Below are 20,210 nucleotides of genomic sequence, written 5' to 3' on the forward strand. Positions count from 1 at the left end.
TTCATAAAAAAGAAAATACACACAGAATAAGTAGGATTTGTCTGTCACGGTTTGTAAACCCAACATTCAAAGCTGCCCCCCCCCCCCCTCGGCTAAACAACACTAGCCATCGAGTTTAGCGATCTTCAGTATAGATAGCTAATGGGCAAAGTATTCGACTCAGACAACATCAATTACAGTGTCAGACAGGGCAGAACAGAGCATCAGGAGAGAAGAGGCAGAGGAGTGACAGCTTGAGCCAGAGGCAGAGTGAGGGGCAGAGAAACGGCCAGTCTTCCCAAACACGGCAAGATGAAAAGAAAAGAGGAGGCAAAGGGCAGACACCGCCACGCACTTCTAATGGATCATAAGTGATGTTGAGAAGGATTCTTTTTGTACAAGTTTATAATTTCTTTGGAAAATCCTCCTCATTTTGCCTTTAACAAACACTTTCTTCACCATTGCGTCGTGTTTTGGGTCAGTTTTTATGTTTAAATCCCGCGGCGGTCTCCTATGTACTTTGTAATTGTGCCACTATCTCTACCTCTCTGAGGACTCTAATTGAACGCACACTTTGGTTGTTCACAGTTCAGTGTTCATTTTTATGCCACCAGATTAGACATAGTCTTGAAATGTGGATATGTGAAATAAAAGGAGTGTGATATGGCTCTCTGTAGTCTCCAAGAGTAAAGACTGATAAAAGCAATTTCAGGATGAGCCATGAGCACTGGCAGATTTCACAATTTGAATAGCTGGCCCAGTCGTCTTTTAATGGACTACATTGTGGAGATAAGATTAAAGAGCCAGCTGGTTCATTTCTCAAAATGATGATATGGATGAAGAGTGCAGAATATAATTTTGTTAAAGTATTTTTCTGCAGCCAGAACTAACTCATCTCCCCTTCCTTCTTTCCTCTCCAGATACAAGTTGATTCGCAGACGAGTCATCTGGCTAATAGGACAGTGGATCTCTGTCAAGTTCAAATCTGACCTTCGACCTTTACTCTACGAGGTCATCCTGAGCCTCATGCAGGATCCCGACTTGGTGGTAAGGCCGTGTTTTATTTTGTGTTGTAAACGGCTTAACATGACTCGAGTGGCAGCTTCCTCAGAATACATTCAATTCCTAATGAATGAAATGGGCCCTTAGCGAAAGTGCACAGTCAGCGACACAAACGCAGTTCTCGGTTAAAGAGCATGAACAACAGGTATTATTCTGCAAACTTTCTACAAACAAAGCTAATCCTAGTTACTCAGGGATTGCAGGAAGCTTTTGTCAACTGATTTCTAATTTCTTGGAATCGTTTTGACCTTTCATTTACTCATTATCACTTTTATTCCGCCATTGCCTTGAAAAACTGCTTTGCGACCCTTTTTGGAAAAGGGGCTATTATGCCAGTGATCCTCAATTTAAAATTACATTTTGCCATTATTGTGATTCTTGCCTCATGAGCCATGCACTGGATTGATGTGTTTTCTTTTAGAAGCATTTCTATGAAGGAATGTAGTTTAACATAATCTCACCATTAGATTGGACCCTTCTGAGTTACTGGGTTCAGTTTCTCTGCGTCTAATTGCCTCCTATTTCATAATCCATCTTTGTGTGGAGGAACTTTTAGATGTGCGTTTATTTGCATTCCCCTCTGTTGCAAAACACCCGGAATGTGATTATATTTTAATTTAGATTATAATGTAATTTAGAATAATAATAGACATATGGCAAAGCCCACGCAAACACCATGCTCTGATTTATATTATTGCTGATGGAAGCATAAACTCTGAAACATTTGTGCGGCTCTCTAATGTTAATTCTTTGCCCCCAGTTATGACATGCATGATGCATCATCCATTTTGGGTACTTTGTTTAAATTAGGGGTCCAGAAGCTCATATAACACTAACCATGTAAAATAGTATAGATAGGTCTTTTACAGGCATTGACATTGCAACAGGGTCTGATGCCACCTGTTTCTATGGATACTAATTAACTGAGGAAGGTCACATCTCTCACATTTCATTACTTGGGTTTAATAACGTATTAGCAGGCAGCTACAGTGGAATTAAACTTGTGTATGTAGCACAAATACATCTCGCCAGTTCTATCTCTATGCATTGCCCATTCAATGACTCATAAGTCTTGATGCATTTTGTTTTGTACTTATAATTATTAGGTGCATTTAAATGTAGGCAAATGTTTTCATCATTAGTTTCTCCATTTCACTTTTTCAGCCACATGGTTACGGAGATTATTCAAAGAAATCAAAGATATCGTTTCATTACCATTACATAACCATAGCTGCTACCTCACTACCCAACCAATCTCATAGTTTTGATACGTAAAATGATATTCAAGGGCTGGATGAATTATTAATTATAAACTTCAAATGGTATATTTCTCTTGCTGTTCTACAGTCCTTGTTCTTCAGATGGAAAGTGAATCACGCAAGATAACAGGTTATTTTTATCTTTCATTTCATTTTCATCATTTTACTTTCTCTGCTTTACTGAGAGGAGTAATTGACCAGAGAAACTTGTAAACGGTTATAGTTTTATCCAAATTCTAATTGAACTGCATGTGGGCTAAATGATTTTCCGTGTCCTGAGTGAGATCTGATGCTTTTGATTTCCTAAAGAGTGCCTGCTTCTGTGCCCGCTTAGTGTCTTACACATTTTTTAAGGATTAGTCTGTTACATACATTTCTCTCTTAAACGTCAGCGATATTTAACAAATATCCCCAATATAATTTTTTTTATTCAAAAATACTAAATACATTTCTCCAGGAAGATCATTTCAGAGTTTGGAGGTTTAATAACGGAGGCACCCGGCGTCCTTAAATTAGATTTGGGTGTCTTGTCGACTTGTCTGATGGTGCGTACATTGAAGAGAACACGCTGTGTTGCGAGAGCCTATCAGCAGTTGAGATTCTCCTCCTGACGTTGTTGAATCAGAAGTGGAGGAGGCTGTTGGCACCCAGAGCCCTACAGTACCTCATTTATATAGAGACCGAGCAAAAAGATATGTTTGTAAATGTACGAGTATTAACAATAAAGTCTTTGTAGCTGTATTTATACCTAGATGATGATATTTTATGTGTTGATGGAGCAGCTACAATGTTACCTTAGCCTCGCCCTGATCGACTGACTTTCTACAAATCTGAATCATTACATATTTCGGCATTCTTCTTGATGCATTTCATTGTAATTAAGTTACGTCAAAATCTGTTTATTTTGGGTTCATATCACTGTGGTGAACCACATTAATTCAGCCGCGGGTGACTTGCTACAGACAGTAAATACAGCTCGGTGAAATTCATTTAGCTGCATGTGCCTCCCGATGATGCTATGAGTGCAGACACGACGGCTTTTGGTGTCACAACGTATCTGGGACTTTCACAAAGCAGCAATAGAGGTAATTTCAAACATGCTTAATGAAAAAGTGTTAGTATCAACATGGAAAGTAAGCCACTCCTACTCTCCGGGACATCTAGCGCGAGGGAAGAGAGTAAACGCAAACGATGCCACGGTTAAACTCAAACACATAGGCTGGTAGGCAGTTATAAGATGGGTACAACTGTGTATTTTGCTGTTTCTTCCTGAGGAGTGTGCACCGTTCTGTGTCGGTGGAAGTCGAGTAAGGGTGTGTTTTACAAAGCAGATGTATTGCAGGTTTCTTCTACATGCTTATTTAATTTCAGTTTATTATCAAAGATACTTATATATCTGTGTTTGTTGAGCCTTATAGAAATGTAGCTGTTGGATGTCTACAATAAATTCCGCTTTTTTTTTTTTTGTGGTAACGCGACACCCCGTGAGAGCTTTGTACGTCAGACAGTTATTTGGCATCAATGACATTCATGAGTTGAATGATAGATCACAGATGCCAGTTGCTTGAAGCTTTCTATTGTGCCAGTTTTTCTATGCACATTTCCTCCAATACATTCTTCTTTTCTCTCTAACAGCTGCATTCTACTCAGATTTATATTCACAGATTCTAAATAAAGAACTAAAAATGATCTTGGTGGCAAGTTTACCTCCTCTATTTTCAGGCCATTTTGCATTCTCAGTAGGAGGTACTAATATTTTTGAAGAATTTGAAGTTAAGCCGTCTTTGACAACATCAAGCTGTGACGTTTAAATCAACTGTTTGTCCCATTTCCTTTTCCTCGACTGCGTGGAGGCATTTTAAATATAGATGTATGCCTCATGAATATGATCCACCAATAAACGGTATAACCCACTCAATCGTGTATTTAGTTACCGTACAGTAAATCCACTATCGTGACTGACATCAGTTTTGAACCACAATCTGTTCGTTGTAGTTGGAGTGAACCGTAATGGACTTTTTTTAAGAGCATAATTTGTCTCAGGTGGCTTTTCCCCTCCCATGCCAAACATAAATATTTGTCAGTGTAACGCTTCCAATCAGGGAGTTTATTTATGTTGTGGTTAAATGATCTGAAACAGAAAAGTAATTCCAAAACACTTAACATTAATTATTGTATTATCTTATTATGTGACTCTTTATTTCCAGAGATTGTAGTGATAAGCCAGCTGTAGCTACAATTTGTTTAAATCATTGTTCTTTATTTGCTCTAATTCTTTAATTTGACAGATAATACTCGTTTATTGCTTTCTATTGTGCCTTTGTGCTTGGTGTCTATTGGGATGCAATGACGTAAGAGTGTGTGCATTTTGTCAGTTATCATGCTTGTAATATGGCCGGGCATAGGACAGGAAATTACAAACTGATGTGCGCAGCTATCCTGTTAAGGGATGGTGTTGCTTTTAAAGGAGTCGTTGCCAATGAAGCTTTTCTTTGGCTCGTTTGGATTCAGTGAGGTGGTTCAGGGTCATTTTCACTGATTAAACTTCTAATCACTTTTAAGTTCAGTATGAACCTGCTGTTTTTTAGTAGCCATCAACGAACATTTGAAACTGAATAATGATGCGAGGCAAATGTTTTTGACTGAATTTTCATTATTATCATTACATTATGTGTGTCTTTATTAGACCATCTGAGTATTCATCAAGCAATCTACTTTGCTGTAGAATTGAATGAATGTTCTCTCATTAGTGTTTGAATTGCCAACAAGGCCAACGCTGATGGCAACTGTTGGGTCTCGTTCATCAGCATACTCCTTTGGTTGCTTTTAAACGTATGCAGAATTACTGAAACATTATTCTGTATTTTATGATCTCGCAAACACGGGGGGGGGGGGGGGGGGGGGCAACTGTACATCTCTAAATCCAACTGTGTCAATTTAACTTTTAAGTTATTTATTTTTTCTTGAACGTACATTTTACAGTGGTCTTCCTCATCTTCATGTTTGAACATAGTGTTTGAAATTCTTGTGAATGGAGGACAATTAAGCCAGTTTGTCAGTTTAAATCTCTTTGATAGATTCACAATGACATGAAGTAGGCTTTCATGTCTTTCTGAATGAATTGGCAATTTTCTGCCATGTTCTTCAAAGAGAAGATGACACTTTATCTCTGCTTTGTTGAGGCGACACTACCAAACCTATAACATGTTACATTTTTAATATAAAGGAGTTGCACAGATTTTAAACGTAATTCCGTATGGATTATGCAAATAATTGAATTCATGGATTTTTAATGACTCAATTTCTCTGCTGTATTTCATGGAAAAGTAACTGTATTTTTACTTCTGGTCACTACAAGGGAAATCATTGTTGTTGCAAATATTGATGACGTACTCCTTTTGACAAATTAAATTACGGTTACTGCAGTGTTATTGCTCGTTTTAGACCGATAGTATCACGGCAGTCCAAGAGTCTGCCTGCTTTACCAGTGCCTCTGAAATGCATATTATTCATAAATAGTCCTAAAAATGTCTTCAAATCATGCATTTTAAAGCTGAGATCGCTAACTTTGCTGTTATCATCCTCTGCAGCAGCGACGGGTTATGCGCTAAAGATGTTAAAGTTGTTTTTGTGATGGGTTTTCTGAGAGCTTGCTGCCTTTAAATCGGTCACTTCATGATTGGGAAAATACACCAGCTAGTCAAGTGTGATACCACTGAGCTTATGCATTGGTTTGATGCGCACAAATATAAGCATGGTGCAAAAATAAATAACTTTCAAAAAGCTGAAAGTGAATTGATTGTTATTAAAAGTATGAAAAGAGAGAAATTCCAACCACTTCAATAGAAACAGCTTGTGTGTGTTTTTAAGAGACTTAACTACAAATAAGGATATATTAATGATTTATGAAATGAAAAATTAAATATTAAAAAAAGTTCTGCAAATGTATGCTGTCTACCACAATAACATAATTATGCTCCAGGGTTTACTATATTTAATAGATGTGAAAATATGCACATGGAGAATACAAGGATTGATGTGATTAATTTTTTCAGACCGTATTATTCACAGAAAAATAAGTTATGTTATTCAGCTAGTTGGGGTAGAATATAAACACAAAGTAGTTTTTTTGCCAGCTCTTTTGATCATCACATAGAGGAACACAAACCACAATTGTTTTACTCAAACGTGTTTTATTTAAGATAAGATTGCTACAATACGGACAATAAAGAAAGAGCAGGTTATCTAGCTATTCAAATGAACTTAGAAGTCTCTGAAACTCTTTTCTTGTCTTGAGACTTGTGGCTCCGGGACCAACTTTGTTTTTTCTCCACCGTCACGGAACAGTCCTGAAAAAACATTTGAAGCGTCCCGAAGTGAATATAAACTGTCCCAAGGCCCCCGCCACCCCCGTAGTTTCAGCTGGGAGATCAGCTGTTCGAGTGGCGAATCCCCTACGTTCCATGAGCTGTTCTAGCTTCTTTAGTCTAATAAATAAACAGACGGGAAATATTCTTACACCTATTCTCTTCATTACACAGACAAATACAACCGTAAAACACACTTTCAAAATGGACGGCGACAAAAATAAAACTCACCTAAACCTACTTTGTTCGGTCTTTCCACAGTTCCAACAATCGCCAACTCTGGTTTGGTTAAACTAATCCACGTTGGATGTATGCAGGCGCTACAGGCTGCTTATCCCCGCTCTCTCTCTGTCTGCACCAGCTGAGCGGCTCACGTTCCTCTGAGGCGCACCACTTATAAGAGCTCAATGAAAAGACAAAAGTCTGACAGAAAGTAACTGGCTATGTACTCAGCTGTGTCTGTAGTTTCATTAGCTGTTAGCCTCACACACAAGAGGAGTCAATGACAGAATGAAAAGTCAATAAAATAGGTTTTCAAAACTTGTGAAACCCCGCAACCACGAGATGTCCTTGAGCATACAATTATACACACACACACACACACGAACAATCACACACACACACGAACAATCACACACACACAAACAATCACACACACACACACACGAACAAACACACACACACACACACACACACACACACACACACACACACACACACACACACACACACACACACACACACACACACACACACACACACAAGATCTGGGTCATATGACCAAAGAAATAATGTTTTAGGAAATTTAAGAAAAAGTTACCTCAAGGTATTTAGATTAAAATGATATAAAGCTTGCAGAAACTTTTGTAAAGACACAAACACACACACACTATCCTCTTATAATTTAAATTTGTTGTGTAATTGAGTTCCACACGTTTCTCTTCACGTCTTTATTCTCTTCTCCTGTATCTGATCACTTTCTCCCTGGTAGCAGTTTCCACCTCCATCTCTCTGACAAAGCTAAATTACACAGCTCGAGTCTGTAAGGGTTGAGGGGCCACTTAATTTTCATAACAATAGACGGTCTGTATTTAGCAAACTTGCTGCAGGTGCACACTCCTACGGTGTTCAGCTATTACAAGCATTTGCTACAGTGAGAATGTGTTGTTATGGTCTTTCTGAGGCTGCCATTAAAGGAAATAAAGGAAAAATGTAATTAGGTGCTTTAAAGTTTGCTTGAATTGCTGCACATGCAGCTGTGCCGATCTTCTGGTCATGTGTTTTTTATATTTATTTTGCTCTGTCTTCACTTAGCTTCGTCTTCTTTCTCTGCAGCTAACAATCCAGATGCACTGATAGAGGATTCATTTCCAAAATGTTATTTAAAATGAGCTGTATTTTTATCTTCTTTTCTTCTCATAGGTGCGGATTGAGACGGCTACAACCCTGAAGCTCAATATCCTTTCCGATTTTCTTGGGAGTCATTTCTTTAACAAATACTTTGATCATGCTATTCTTATTATGTTTGCTATTAAAGCTTCACAGCATCTGATGGCATACACACTTTGTATCACGCAAATGATGAACTGTATGCGCAATTTTATTTCATCCTTAACTCATGACTACCTGTTGATGACTTCGAGTTCCGGACAGAGCAATTCCTCCCAGTGAGTAATTGTATCACTAATGTGGAACTGACTGTAAATGTTTTAACTCCAGTGACGAGTAGAATCAAAGTTTCACAATAAAATACATTTTCAGCGCTCCCTTTCCCCCTTTTGTTAACTCTTAAATTCGCCTTTCTTTCAGTACCTTGAGTCCATCTTTGGGCTGCTCTTCCAATTGTTGCAGCAGGTGACGGAGTGTGACACTAAAATGCAGGTGCTCCATGTCATCTCCTGTGTCGTCGAGAGAGTGAATATCCAGGTGAGGTTTGAGATGAAACAATGAAGTGTTTCACATATTGCTTTCCCCACCGTTCCTTCACCACTAGCAGTCGGCGTATGCGAGTGAAATGTGTTCGACATCTGTGGAGATATATTCTGCAGCTGCTTTGAGAAGAATAGCGCTGCACAAATTGTAGTCATCGATTCAAACTGCAGGGGACGTGAAGCTGTAAGAAAACATTATAACACGGATACAAAACATCTGTCACTCTGTACTAGCCGCAGACCACCAAGCTAAAACGACCATCTGTCCTCAAAAGATAGCTAGACATGAATTTTTCACATCCCGAGACGCTGGCAAAGCAACCGCGAGTCCAATTCTTGACTGTTTGTGAATCACTAAGCCTAAAGCAGCCCTTGTTCTGATGTCTGCTCTCATTTACCATCATGATATTCTCCTCTCTGCCACCGCAGTGCCATATGAATTTTTATGAGCATCCAATATATTGTTCTAATCCACTTAACTGCTAACGCTTAAATAATTGACCTTCCTCACGACCACCCCCCCCTAGGCTCTTTTCAGCTCCGTTTTAAGCACCTTCCTTTAAACGATCCCTCGACTTAAATCTCTCTCACATAAATGTCTTTCATTTCTCTGAACTGTCAGTCTGGTTAAGTCTTCTCCAGTCACTGGCCCTCTCTAAACTTCTAAAGTCACTGCAAGTCCTATTAATATTCTAACTCTTCTCACAAGGGATTTCAAACCCACAGAGACTGGCAGCCACTGAGAAAACTAGGCACTGAAACCATGAGTGCAGCTTGTGTTGAAATGAACATGATGACAGCAGATAAAGGAGCTAAATCTCATCATATGTCAGTGTCACAAAAGTCGTCGGAGGCTGCTTTGTGGGCCTGTTTTGCCCACTTTTTATCCTCAAGGCTGTATGTCGTATACGATTCTTTGCTGTTCCCTCTACCCCAAACTAACTCCTTTTTAAAACGGTGTAATCGAGCAAAAAAATTCCAGTGTGAGTTCTGCATCCCGGCCACATAGATGCTACAGGGAATACGAAGGCTTAGCAAAAGTCAGCACAGGAAAATGGTCTGTAATTCAGTGCCAAAGTCGGATGTCTTAGAGTTGGCTGGCTGCACAGCAACTGCTCCTAAACTACACAGTGTGCCATGACATTTTCCAATTTCACACAGGGTCGAGAGTGATGACGTCCTCTTGGTGTCTGACCACTCTGATAATTCAAGTGTTTAAAACCAAATTACTTGATTTTAAAAGGGGAAAACAAAGACAAGTCTGTGTGTATGTATATATATATATATATATATATATATATAATATATATATATATATATATAGTGTGTGTGTGTATGTGTATGTATGTGTATGTATATATATATATATATATTGTTACAGGGAGCTGCCACACAAAGTCTAAGGAAAGCTGTCCTACTAAAAGTTGGCGATAGTCTAACTTTGGGAAACAAATTGCCACCAGAGAATATCCGCAGCCAATCCGTTAACAGAGTCCTGTGACTCATGTTAACCTATGTTACAAAGAATTTCTTCTTTGTCTGCACTTCGTCGCTCTCTTGTGTAATTTCGGCATTATGGAGGTTGCTGTAGTATTGAGCATGGATTCAGATAAAGTACTATATGTTGTGGATCAACTGTGGACAAGGGTTTCAAGTGTGATATAACAGCTTATGTATGAAGATGGTTTATTTTCAAAATGCATACTGAAGAACGTGAACATCATTATGAAACTGTTGATTTGTGTTGATGGAAGCATAATATATGGGAATTGAATTCCATTTTCTTGGCCGATTTCTGGTTTTGTTAACACTTTTTATGAAGACCATATCTATAGGGTATTTTGAAGGCATTCATAGTGAATTATTATGCTTTCATTATGTAACGCTTGTATACACACACAATTACTTCTTATGCGCTATATCAGTGGTCGTAAAACATTATAGATGTGACTTATAACACGTGTACATTTATCCAGCAAAGAAATTGCATGTATGAGCCGATCATTTGGGACATCTCTATTTCTAAGTGTGATTAGGTATCTGATGATTATACATACCACTTTGCTGAGACTGGAAGGATTTAGAAAACACACCTTCCAAATATTACTTGCATCATCCACAGTAGACTAACATACGTTTGATGGTAGTTAGTTGTGGTCTCACCATATGCTCTATGCTTATGTTTATTTTTGTTTTTGCTTCAGATCCGGCCATACGTAGGCTGTCTGGTGCAGTACCTGCCCCTGCTCTGGAAGCAATCTGAAGAACACAACATGCTTCGCTGTGCCATCCTCACTACACTCATCCACCTGGTACAGGTATGGAGCATCTCCAACGTTTGTGCATCATGTCAATGAAGGCAGACATATGCTCAGTGTCTATGTATGACATTATCCGTGCCAGCCAAGCAGAATTTGGCGAGTGTATTGTGTTTATGCACCACCTGCAGGCAATGAGAGTTAGGCTTCTGTGTGAGTTTCACCTGCTGGCTAAAGTACCATGATGGAACAAAATTAAACATCATTGCAAAAAAGACTCCAGTAAATATCAACTACTTTACTGAATGGGGCACCGTGTTAGGCTTTCCTAGAATACACAGCAGCACTGTTGATCAGCTCAAGCCTAGATGTTTGCCTGTGCCAGTCTTTTCCTACGGTTGCTGTCAGAAGGACATTTACTGCCTGAATTAGGTGCCGTACCAAACTCACCACTCGCATCATGATTATGATCCACAACACACATTTGGCTGGCTCACCTCGGCTTCACAGCGAGCCAGCTCTCATTTCTCCCAGGACCACAAGGAAATAGTCCATTAACACAACTTATTTAAATAAGCAAAACAATAACAAACATCTATTGCAAGGAATACAACTGAGGTTTGACTTAATAAATGGTTATGTGGGTTAGATAGCTCCTTTAATTTAAAGTGTATTATGTTTATTGTTCATTGTGAGTGGAATTACTACAGGTTCTGCAGTATGACAGGCTGTGGTGTTGAGTGGATCGGGCAATAATTGTGGTTTTATTTGTCTGGCCACATGTTGCTGAGGCTGACTTCCAATTGCTAGTGAGACCTGGGTCAGGTGTATTTCCCCAAACAGCTGGGTTACTGTGACACCAATTAAAATGTAAATATTTTTTTACATTTCCCTCACCTGCCAAAGATTGTGACTTAGCTAGATATTTGGCAACCTGGAGAGACTCTGTCTGACTTTCCTGCTTTGGTATTCTCAGATCCAATTATTCATACAATGAGCAAACTTGGTTTAAACCACAGATTCAGAAGTATGTCAAACTCCTCAGTTTTTCTTTTTAGCAGCATGAAGCGTAAGGTGCAATGTGAAGATTCGGTTATGATTGTGGGGAAACTTGTATAATTTATTTGCAATCATTTCCCTTAATATCAATCAGGTGTATCACTAATGGAAGTTAAGAAGAAAATAGTCTTTAAGCAGCCAGTCCTCAGCCTGCAGAAAGATTTGGACCCCCATGTGGCTGCTGCTGCATTAACTCACAGTGAGAGATGAAACGCTCAGTGTTAAGAGACACACTCCCTTTGAAAAAGTAACACAAGTACACATCTGACAAACTGTGGGAGGCACTGAAAGGGCGCCGAACTACACACTAATGTAGATTTTACTATAGACAATACAGTGCTGACTCAGGACCGATGTTATTTCTTGTTTCAAATAAGATTATTTCAAATTAAGAGGCACTGTTTGTTCTTCACAAAACAACTATCAATTAAACCAGATGAAACCGATCAATTCACTTAACTTCATGCATGCCTTAAGGACATAAAAACCTGGATGTCTAGCAATGGACGCACATTTTATAATTTCTTTGACAGGGTTAAAACATGTTTTTATATATAAGCTCTTTTGCTAAATGAAGCTTCAGATATTCAGCTAAAACAGTATAGAGCAGAAGTCTCCAACCTTTTTGAGACTGAAAGCTACTTTAAGGGTAGAGAGTAATATGGATGACTACTGGTTTGATGTAATCTTCCTGAATAATATACATTTGCATTATCTTTTTTCCCCATCTGAAAATGCCAAGCACTATGAAAACAGTCTTTTCAGCCGAAATGCTTTGGTTGCGTCTGGTTGCTATGATACGAAATATCCACTGAAGTTACAATGTCGGCACAAGGTAGAGTAGTAGCTCTGGACCTCGCTCTAGATAAAGGGAAGGCTGAAGGGACGGATGCCGGTTTATGTTGGTTCATGAGATTTTGTGGACGAGGAAATATCTCTGCGAGTACATCGACGGACCCTGATTCTTTGTGATCTTTGTCCCGCCCCTACTCGACTGTGATTGGACGGCTGTGTAAAAAGTCACAGTGACGAGCAAATTAATTTACTTTTTCTTTTTTCTTTTTTCATTCAAGCTAGAAGTGCAGCGCTCAACGCCTCGTACTGTCGTTTGTAGCATAGTGTAATTATGCAGTGCCCCTTTGCAAGGAATAAAAAATGTATGATAGATAGATAGATATGGTCTTTGTGCCATAATAAATATATTACAGATACAGGTAACAAAGAATAATAAGACAATGTTGTTACTTAAATTCACCAACAAGCTCCTGCTGCAGTAGTCTAGGAACATTAGAAAGATGTGTGCTGTTCAACCGTGTTCCCTGCAGCACTGTCCTTGTCCTCCATGTGCCATGTGGTGCAATAGAGGTCACGACACACTGCTCAGATACTCTTTCACCATCCTCATCTTATATTATAGCCACATGTCCAATACATGTTCATGTGTAAGACATGGGTTTGTGCATTACACTTTCCAATTCTTCCCAAAGAAAAATTCCATCATCTCCTACTCACCCCAGTGCCACCTGAAATGACATTAAAATGGACATTGAGTTAGATAGTGCCGTTGTACATGATCCATCTCTTCACCAATCGAAGACAATGTGCCCATGCTGTTTTTAAAAGAGCCTTAAAATGAGCATACAAATTCCCTAGACAACTCTTGCACCGTAAGGCATGTATATATTGCTGCCAATCATAAGGTAATAAAGTCACTATTTAAAGTGAACAGTGGCACACACCCTGCTGCATGCTTGCTCTATACATGCATCTTATATATTGTAATAACAAGGTATGCTCTCGCAGCAGTCGTGTAGCATGGGGACTGTGCTCTGACATGGCATCCATTGCTGGCAAGGGCTAAACTAAAGTAGTGGAATGTTTCTTCTTTTCTAATAGTCTATCGTTCTCCACTCTGTTCAGATGGTCTGCGAGGAACAACGATTAAGCTCAAGCACACAACGTATAGTTCTTCAAGCTCCCCGTCTGCTTACTTTGTCAGATTTTCCTAAATTGGCATTGACTTTCTGTGTCTGTGTTTTCCCACAGGGCCTGGGGGCAGAGTGTAAGAACCTGTACCCTTTCCTTCTTCCTGTCATTCAGCTGAGCACCGATGTCTCCCAGCCGCCGCATGTGTATTTGCTGGAGGATGGACTGGAGCTTTGGTATGAACACACACGTTCCACATGCATACACATTTATAAGTTATAGAAAAGCTCCAAGATGCAGGCGTTTATGAAAAACTTGTTGATCTCATTTCCTTCCTCTGGCGCCAGTCCACAGACGCACACACGACACATCCATACATCTTACATACAGTATGAGGAGTAATGAGGCCTTGTGAATTCATTTCATCATTTATTGTAGATGTACAGTTTTCCATTAGGCCGTCCAAAATTAACTACAACTAAAGCTTATTTTGTTTTATCAGAAACGTAATTATTTTGTACCTAAAATGTTTTTAAAACAGCAACCCATTAGAAGTTACAAGAGCCTATTTGATTGTCCCTCAAAATTGAATTAGCTTTTTCTTATTTTAGGAACAAATGTGTAAAACTGTCAACATTGTGTCAGTACACTCACTGATGAGTCAAACATCAGATTTATTGGACATGTTTCTTTTTATCTATTTTTTCTTTAAACTGAACCAAACCACTAAAATAGCTTTCCTCTGTCTCCTTCTTCCTTTTTTCTGTATTATGTATTATTTTTCCCACCTTTCTCTCTCTCTCTCTCTCTCTCTCTCTGTAATTTGTCTCGCTGTTTTTCTCTTCCCATTTTCTTTTGCCACCTCTAATCTATATCTTCTGTACTCCTTTCTCACAACTTCCCCAATTTTCTATTTTATTTTCTCAATTGCACTCTCTCTTCTCCTTTCTTTTTTACTTTCCCTTCTGCCTGCTCTCCTCCTTCCCTCCCTCTCATCATGCAGGTTGGTGACTTTGGAGAACAGCCCAACCATCACCCCGGAGCTGCTCAGAATTTTCCAGAACATGTCTGCTTTGCTGGGTGAGCTCACATGAGATGTCTTTGTTTGCTAGTCTATCTGGCCATGTGTTTGTACTTGTGTATGTGACGTGTGCGCACATGAATTTGTGTTTTGCCCCTGCCTTTTGGCTTTTAGCATTAACATATAAATTGAATTAGTGACATGAAATGAAGAATCATGCCACTATGATGCATTTTGGATAAGTTGATAAGCATGAGGTCAAATTAGGGCTTCTTGTATAATAGGTGTGGGTGGGTGGTTGTGGGGGGGAGGGGGAGGGGGGTTCAGATGAAAGACACAGAAAACACATCAAAACAGTGTGAGATGGAAAAAAGCCGAACAATCTGAAAGAACCGAAGCTGCATTATATGATGAAATACTTTTAAATCATGGAGAAGCTGAAAAAATAAGAAAGTTAATGCGATCCATGGACATGGGCTTAATCTTCATAGTTTTATCACCTCTGGACAGTGTAGCTTGAAAAGATCCCAGTTGTGGCTTTGCAATAGCCTCAAGGCACCAGGGCCGCGACTCTGGGTCTGTAGGTTCTGTGAGTGGTGACAGATTGAATGGAACTGGCTGGATGATTTATCACAGGTCTGCAGCATTGGGACGTGTGTGTGTGCGTGCGTGTGTGGGTGGGTGTGTGGCCTTCAGTGTGATGAGGGACGGTATTGATTTGGTGCCTCTGCACATAACGAGTGAGTCAGACTAATATGAACACTAGTGTAGCCTTATTGGCTGACTGGAGCATTTGATCACTTATTGTGCGGATAGGGAATCCATGAGACACAGAAGAGCAAAGGACTCTGGAAGATTGTCACGGATGGATGAAGCGGAGGGGGAAGTATTACAGAGAGTGGCAGAAAAGGGGAGAATTGTTGAAACACAACAAGCAGGTGGTGGATGAAAACAAATGATTTAAGAAGTGATGGCAGGGACATTAATGACACAGTTGCATACTTTAAAATAGGTTATACACTGGAGGTGTGCTCTGAGGAGGTTGGACATGGATGAATGGACAAATAATCTTAAACTCTTATCTTAGTGCTGAACAGAAAAGTTCAGCTAAGTCAATGAAAAGGAAAGGAGAAGTTATTCTTCTTTCTTTTTATTTTCCTCTGTGCCCCCCACTTTGGGAACCACTGGTTTAGTGGTTGACAGATGGAGGTGGAAGCATATAATTCAGGAAGGAAGGATGTATAGAAAAGAGTTCAGTTGAAGATCGTATGGCTGTATGTAACTAATAATGAACACTTTGTTTACCTGCCGATATGCTCTCATTTGTACGCCCCATTTATCTCAGATCTCCCTGCTATGCAATCCAACAGATGCAGGCTCAAATTAAAGCTGCAACGATTAGTCACAAATTAGTAGCAGATAATCCATGGCTGCTTTCCCTTGTTTTACATCATAGTGAGTCGGATATCTTTGGGTGCATCTATAACTGTTTTCTGATGTTTTTCAGAACAAACGATAAATCGAGAAATTAACTGGCAGATTAATTGATAATGAAAATAATCCTTAGTTGCAGCTCTAGCAAAAATGCAGAAATAATTGCAGCCTAATTTGTGACAGCGATGTGACCGCGTCGACCTTGGTCTTCATAACCTCATGGAAATTGTACAATTATTATCGTTTTCTGTGCTTACTTCGGAGACTAAAGTGGAGATGAGCTTTTCTCTGGTTGTGACAGACACATTAAAGGAAAGGAAAAGCTTTCACATCTCTCCAGGTACAAGCTAACAGCATTCCATTAGTAAAGTAAAAACCACAAAATGATAGGCAAATGCACGGTGGAGGTATTTGTCCCTTTTCCCAGCATTTTGCTTCTTTATGCAAGTCAGATTTGTACATTCATGAGAAAAAGGTGAACTCAGTTTAAGCATTTTTCACTGCACTGTGTTCCAGTGCTTAAACATCTTGTGGATGCTTTGATGCTGCACTTACATCATTCTTACTTTTCTGTAATACTGTTTGTCAATGTCATGTCAACCTTTCAAACTTGTCATCTTCTCGTTTCTAAATGTGCTCCTGTATCTAAAAGGATGTAGGCTCCTTAATGTATTCTTAGTTAATCAATCAAACTTTATTTGTACACTTTTTTTAATAGCAGCTACTTGTCAGCACTTTGTGTGTGTCCCCCGTCTCTGTATCTCAACTTATTGTGCAAAATACTTTTTTTCTTAGCACGTTTAAAGCGCATTAATCACATGCAAGGTAGTTAGGTTGTCAATGCAAGTATTAAGAGGGAAAGTTCAAAGCTTCTACAATAAAAGATGATGGCTAAGCGGTATGGTCACAGGTCTTAAAATAAAACTAAGTGTAGGATCATTTTACATTTAACAATCATGCATTTATTTACATAAATTGATGAAAAATCTCATAAAGGAACCTAACTTGGCTTTTGTTTTTTTGTCTGGTCAGTCAGTCTTTGGCCGGTTTTCACCAGAACATTCAGCGGCTCATTTATTTAGTCCATAGACAGCAGTGGAGGGATGTGGGCCATTGAGAGAGTCTGGCATGGAATGGTGTCACAGCTTGCCAGGTGTGTGGCCTGGCCTGCCTGATAAAGAGCCCCGCTCCATCACGGCTAAACTAGAGCCGTTCACTAATTAGAATGTCAAGAGCCTTGCCTTGGCTAAATTGTTAGACTAGCACTATGTTTTGTATCACTGCCACCACGCTCTTAACTTATTCCAGCTGCGTGCGCTGCACTGACGTGATGGAGAGTCAGCAGGCATGTTTTGTCCTTGTTGGCATTACACTGGTTAGTGTGAGCAAGTGATGGAGCTAGAATATCCATTAATTTCCATGTCATTTTATATAACTTGTTAAGAAACTTAACACGTCTTGCTGTTTCAAGGTAAAAACTGTCCAGGGAAAAACAGGCAAAATGTCTGATGAATGCTAGAGGGATTCTATCCGACAAATGTTGAGTTTACTTTAAAAGCAAAGAGCAGCAGCAACAACAAATTAACACATTATTAGGAAAATATCAGAAAACATAGGGACATGTATTCACATCTGTACTTAGAGCTGTCCACTTGCGATTGGATCACAAAAGACTTGTGTTAATACCAGAGACACTGACCGTGTGGTCACTTTCCATGTCCTCACCACCTGAAGCACATGACTGCCACACTGTAGACTGGAATTACCAGCTCCACCTTTGAGATCAGGGATCAGTTCACCCGGGGAAGTGATCAAAAGGTTGTCAAGACTCTGAACGAGGGATTCCTAATCCTACAAGCACTCCCTTTACCGGGAAGTAATCCTGCAGCATGCGCTATTTCTGCGCAAATAATGCGGCTGCACCTCACAAAGAGTAGTGGAGACTCCAAGGCCTCCAATCTGTTGTTCTTTAAAGTTATGGTAGCTCGCACCCAGTCAACGGACAATGGGCCTTCAGTGTTTTCAGTCATTGTTAAAACATTTCAGGCAATGAAAAATAATTGCTTATTGCATCCTCTGGCTGGATTTTTGCTAGACTTAAATGACATTGTTTCTATATTAATAGCCTCTCAATCTACAGTTTAAGGTAAATGAGAATAGACGAGATGGTTGCACCTTGACCTTGCTGAAGTGTCTTTAAAGTAATAACGGAACAAAATTGTGCTGTGGAAAATATTGCTTCATGATCATCCCATCAGTTAGCAATTACGGGTGAAGCCAAAAGACATGTCGGACCATCCCCACAAAGATCAATGATGCTGTATTGAGAGAGCTCTCGGCCTAATCTTTTCCCTGTGAAAGAATATGGTCTCGCTGTTAACCGCCCGGCTAATGTGCTCCATGGATCAATCTAGGATCCCCATCAAAGGACAAACCTTTTATTACAGGCTTCTCAACTAGAAGTAATGACTGATTATAGCTATCGCAGATGTTGGAGATGTTGGATATATTGGCCATATTTACTGCAGGAATGGAAGAAATGTGAATAGCATATTTTAAGATTATATATGTAGTAGGGGGTGTTCCCGACAAAGAATTTCCACACAAATCTGATTGGTCAAGTCTTGCCTATTGTCAACTGATCAGTTTTTGCTCATTGATTGACGCTCTTTATTGTGTGTAAGTTCTGCGCTGACAGTAGTACTACATAACCACATTTTTCCACCACTGCGACTCTTCAGATCGAACAGTTGACTATTCGGGGTCACCCCTACTTTGTAGCACTTTATTAATTGTAGTTCTGTCCGTTAATTTGATATTTGTGTAATAATATAATGACCCTTGATCAATATCTTTGTATCGCTCTAAATCTATTTGACCTGTTCAACCTTTAGCTGCTGTTGCATCAACTTAAGGGAGATGTTTCAGGTGCACAGGCACAGTGCTTGGAGGTTTTTGCTTTCTCATCATACATGGGTGTCTCCATATAAAGTTGCCGCTTCATTGAATCCCTTGCTGAGCTTTTATCACTTCTTTCATGCACGATTACTCGTCAATGACTTTTCAAAGACTCAGTCACTCGAGCACCAATGGGAGTTAGCTTCTCATCTTGTTGTTTTTAATGTTTTTGCAATGGGTCCTTTGTGTACAATAAAACTTGCCAATGTAATATGTATCTAAAGAGAATTCTCTTTTACCCATAAGAAATTGTTTTAGGAGTTGAGCTTTAATAAAGTCGCTGTGCAGAAAGCTATCGGCGCAGTACAAAGTGATTTGACTTTGCTTCCGGAGGTTCCTTAAGCTTTCTTTATTTTACGGTCTTAAATGAAAAAAGTCTCAAACCCTCTGTAAATGGCTTGAATGTTCCCAACAAACACCGTATGTCCTTATAGCACATCAGTACAGATTTTGGCACCTCTTTTTTGGTATCCGTTAACTTTCGTCACTTGGCAAACATTGCCATCCCCATCACACACGTCAACACACACACAGCCAAAATTATGTTGGGAGATGACCAAAATTTTAGGCATGTCCCTAACAACCATTAGAGGCCATTATCAGTCAGATGTGAGGCTCCTTTTCCTGTTAATGTTGATAACCGAATCGGATTCTGCAGCAAATGCCCAGGGCTACGAAGGATGTACTGAAGCTTAATCAGTGCTTTAGCAGCTGTTTTTGTGACTATTTGATTATTGCGTGTGTGTGTGTGTCCTCATTTGCCTTGTCTTTTTGAAAATATAATTGCTTTTATAATATTGATTTAGCAAAATAGCCTATTCTGTTTTAGAATAATATTCATAAGAGGTACTAACATGGCCATTACCTTGCATGGGCGAACACATATTAAAATACTTTTCATTATAATTCAATCCTATTCAAATAAAACTAAAGACTCAAATGACTACACTACAACA

At 39.4% G+C, this 20,210-nt stretch overlaps 1 protein-coding gene across 1 annotated transcript in view; it reads left to right on the forward strand.

Moving 5' to 3' along the window:
• ipo11 (importin 11) overlaps positions 1-20,210 on the forward strand; it is a 109,236-nt gene that overhangs the window by 44,896 nt on the left and 44,130 nt on the right. The window contains 7 exon segments of the mRNA XM_029439353.1: positions 900-1,026; positions 8,090-8,123; positions 8,294-8,334; positions 8,477-8,593; positions 10,803-10,916; positions 13,962-14,077; positions 14,845-14,921. Coding sequence (XP_029295213.1) covers positions 900-1,026; positions 8,090-8,123; positions 8,294-8,334; positions 8,477-8,593; positions 10,803-10,916; positions 13,962-14,077; positions 14,845-14,921 — 626 coding nt within the window.

The sequence above is a fragment of the Cottoperca gobio genome, chromosome 9, assembly GCF_900634415.1.
Source record: "Cottoperca gobio chromosome 9, fCotGob3.1, whole genome shotgun sequence".
NCBI classification, from domain to species: Eukaryota; Metazoa; Chordata; class Actinopteri; order Perciformes; family Bovichtidae; genus Cottoperca; species Cottoperca gobio.